The sequence below is a fragment of the Penaeus japonicus genome, unplaced genomic scaffold (genome assembly GCF_977035675.1).
Source record: "Penaeus japonicus unplaced genomic scaffold, GWHDUDI00000001_assembly GWHDUDI00000023, whole genome shotgun sequence".
NCBI classification, from domain to species: domain Eukaryota; kingdom Metazoa; phylum Arthropoda; class Malacostraca; order Decapoda; family Penaeidae; genus Penaeus; species Penaeus japonicus.
Window position 1 is genome coordinate 20350678 of NW_028234425.1, and position 3511 is coordinate 20354188.

The 3511-nt window shown below is 33.2% G+C and overlaps 1 protein-coding gene across 1 annotated transcript in view; it reads right to left on the reverse strand.

Moving 5' to 3' along the window:
• Rph (Rabphilin) overlaps positions 1-1688 on the reverse strand; it is a 16534-nt gene extending 14846 nt beyond the window's left edge. The window contains exon 1 of the mRNA XM_086550476.1: positions 1626-1688. Within this exon, the coding sequence (XP_086406602.1) occupies positions 1626-1688 (63 nt within the window). The remainder of the gene's footprint in view (positions 1-1625) is intronic.
• Positions 1689-3511: the final 1823 nt, after the last annotated feature.

A 3511-nucleotide genomic window follows, 5' to 3' on the forward strand; every position in this document is an offset into this window, starting at 1 on the left:
ATATATATATATATATATATATAATTATATATATATATATACATATATTATATATATATATATAAATATATATATATAAATATAATTAATATATATATGAATATATTATATATATATATAATATATATATAAAATATATATTAAAATATACATATACAACACATATTTATGATATGTAATGTATACACCCATATAAGATACGTGTATATATATATATATCTATATATATATATATATATATATATATTATCTATATATATATATATATATATAAATATGTATATATATATATATATAAAGAAATATAAATAAATATAGATATTAGTGTATATAAATATATTTATTTATTATACATATATAGAAAATATGTATATATAGATATATTATATTATATATAATATATATATCTATATATATATATAAATATATATAAGTTTGGTGTGTGGGTGTGTGTGTTTTGTATACCTATATATATATATATAAACTATATATATAATATATAATAATATATAAAAAATATATATATACATATTTACTATTTATAATATATAGAAATATATGTATAAATATATATAGAAATATATATATATATATATAATATAATATATAAATATACATAATAATTATCTATATATATAGATAAAATATATATATATATATATAAATAATATAGAAGAAAGAGAAAAGAGAGAGAGAGAGAGAGAGAGAGAGAGAGAGAGAGAGAGAGAGAGAGAGAGAGAGAGAGAGAGAGAGAGAGAGACATAGATAGATAGATACATAGAGAGATAAATAGATAAACAGATGGATAGAAAGATATGCAGATATAGACAGATGGATAGATGTATGTGTATGTGTGATTTTGGGAAGAGTGAGAGAGAGAGAGAGAGAGAGAGAGAGAGAGAGAGAGAGAGAGAGAGAGAGAGAGAGAGAGAGAGAGAGAGAGAGAGAGAGAGAGAGAGAGAGAGAAAGTGACGAATGAGAGAAATCAATGCGCTGACTTTTATTGAGTATCTGTTATCACGTTTCATGTCAACTGCCATACGTCAGTTTCGGGATCATTAAAATCCACGAGGAAATAACATGAACTATTCAGGTTTTAGATAGCTCACGCGGAGAGGTTATGAGAATATATCATCTAGACACACACACACACACACACACACACACACACATACACACAAATATATATATATATATATATATATATATATATATATATATATATATATATATATATGTATATGTGTGTGTGTGTATGTATATATAGGGTGTCCCAGTCGCCTCCTAAGATAGAAAATTAGAAGCTACGATGCTGGCCGGATTTCTGGTACTGCAGTTAGATCAGTAGAACAGATTACAAAGTTTTGATTTGCATCAATGTTTACCTTTAGCACAGATGCTATATCTAAAAATAGCCTTTCGCGACAATTTTGCAAACGAAATTACATAATTATTGGTTTCTTTGATTTTTGAAGATTCACTCAAAACATTCATATTGTACAAAAGTTAAGTCTCAGTAAACTGTAACGGCTATCTTTCTTGCATTGTGCACTCCTTGCTTGACAAGAAGTCGTAGCATGTGACATGTAACATATCAAATCCTTTCACCTCATTTTTTACTGTACAGTTGCTTGTATTTGTTCACGTTGAACTCTGTCAACTAGAAGTTCTGATACTCGTTTGGACATTTTGCTAGAGACTCGAGGCTCTCAACATCTGAGCATTGCTGGCACTCGATTGCCAAGCTACAATCAAGTTTTGCTTTGCTTTCTGGCCCATTCAGAGAAGTTGAGAAGGGAGGATGTAACTAAGAATATTAAGTTGGCCCGGTTAGCGTCAAATACAGTTGTTGGGAGGTGGTAGTGCATTACAAGAAAGCTCATATTATGACTCTTACGAAAAAGATGTCTGAAAAAGTTGAATTACTGCACCAAGAGTGTGAGTTTGAGGAAGCTGAACACTGAGAGAAGATATAGGCCAAAGATGAAGGACTTCAGAGGAAAACTGCAAAAGACAATGCCATTCTGACCAAGAGATGTAGAGAAGAGAGTGGAAGACAGAAGAGAGTGGAAGACAGCGAGAGAGGGGAAAAAAGATGTCCAGAAAATTGTAACAGATGAAGACTTTTGAAAAGTATGATGACCGAGCGAGCAGCTAGTTACTCTTGTCAGGACAAGATCACTCCAGTTTTGGAAGAGAAGAGCCTCCAAAGAGCTGCGCAAGAAGAGGAAAAATCTCAGAAAGAAATGAAGCGACTTGCAGAGTCCTCATCGTCTGTTTAATATCACTCAGAGGAAGACGAAAAAGATGATTGTGCTATTGAGATCACCCTTAAGAGGCCACGCCGGTACAACCGGTTTCATTTCCTTTTGAAGTCCCCAGATCTCGTGTCAACAACTGCAAGGACCAAGACCACACCTACAGCTGTGTCTGTTTGCCTGCATTCTCTGATATATGCATGTCATGGGGAAGCATCTGTTGTTAAATTACACTATTTAACATCCAACATGTTAGTCATATATTGGAAATGGAACACTGAAATTTGAATGCGTTTTCACTCACACTATTACTTCCTAAGTGTACCATGTAGTGCTATGAATAATTTTTATTTTCAATCCTAAGGAGGAACAAGGCTTCTTGGTGACCTGACCTAACCGAACCTAACCGGTTCAGGGTAAGGGAAACCCTCCTTCCCTAAGCTTCCTGAAGATGCCCTCGGAGACCTCGACCTCTCCAGGTTCCCTGAGGAGGACTCGTGGTCATTCTTCACAATCATGAAGTTGGATGAAGGATTCGTTGACATGATAATTGAACAATGGAAACCAGATTCCATGTTCATTTCAGGCAAGCAGAAAATTAAAAACTTGTCTGTCGTCAATGACGGAGCTGAAAGCGATGTCAAGCTTGCTTACAACTTTCTTGGCAACGTTCGTAAGGAGGATCAACTCCAAGACATCTTCCAAGTAGCAGAGAACCATCGATATTTTCTGCTTAATCAGAGAAAGAGAAAGTTAGAATCTAAATCGTTTTTTCTTTCTAAAATTTGACGGCTAATTGATTTTCAATATTCTATTTGTAATGTTGTGTTTCGTATTGTATTATTGATTTAGCTTCGTGTTTTTGGGTATATATCAACAAAATGGCAAAATTTTGCATGCTCGACCAATGATTATGTAAATTAGTTCACAAGATCAGTTAAACATCTCAGAGTAATTCAAAGAGTTTCTACCCTATTATTGGTATTTTAAGATCCACAAAAATCGACTCTCCCATGTCTCTATGACATTCCTTTGCCGAGATGTGGCCATGCGCTTGTCGCGAGAGACTGTCTTTAGAAATCACTTCTGTGCTAATATGGTAATAACAATGATGGAAAAATCCTTCAAAGCTTTGTTAAAAAAAATCCCAAAAAAAAAATTGGGGTTATACACACACACCCGCACCCACGCACATACACACACTCACACACACACACACACACAAACACACACACACGCAAACACACACACAC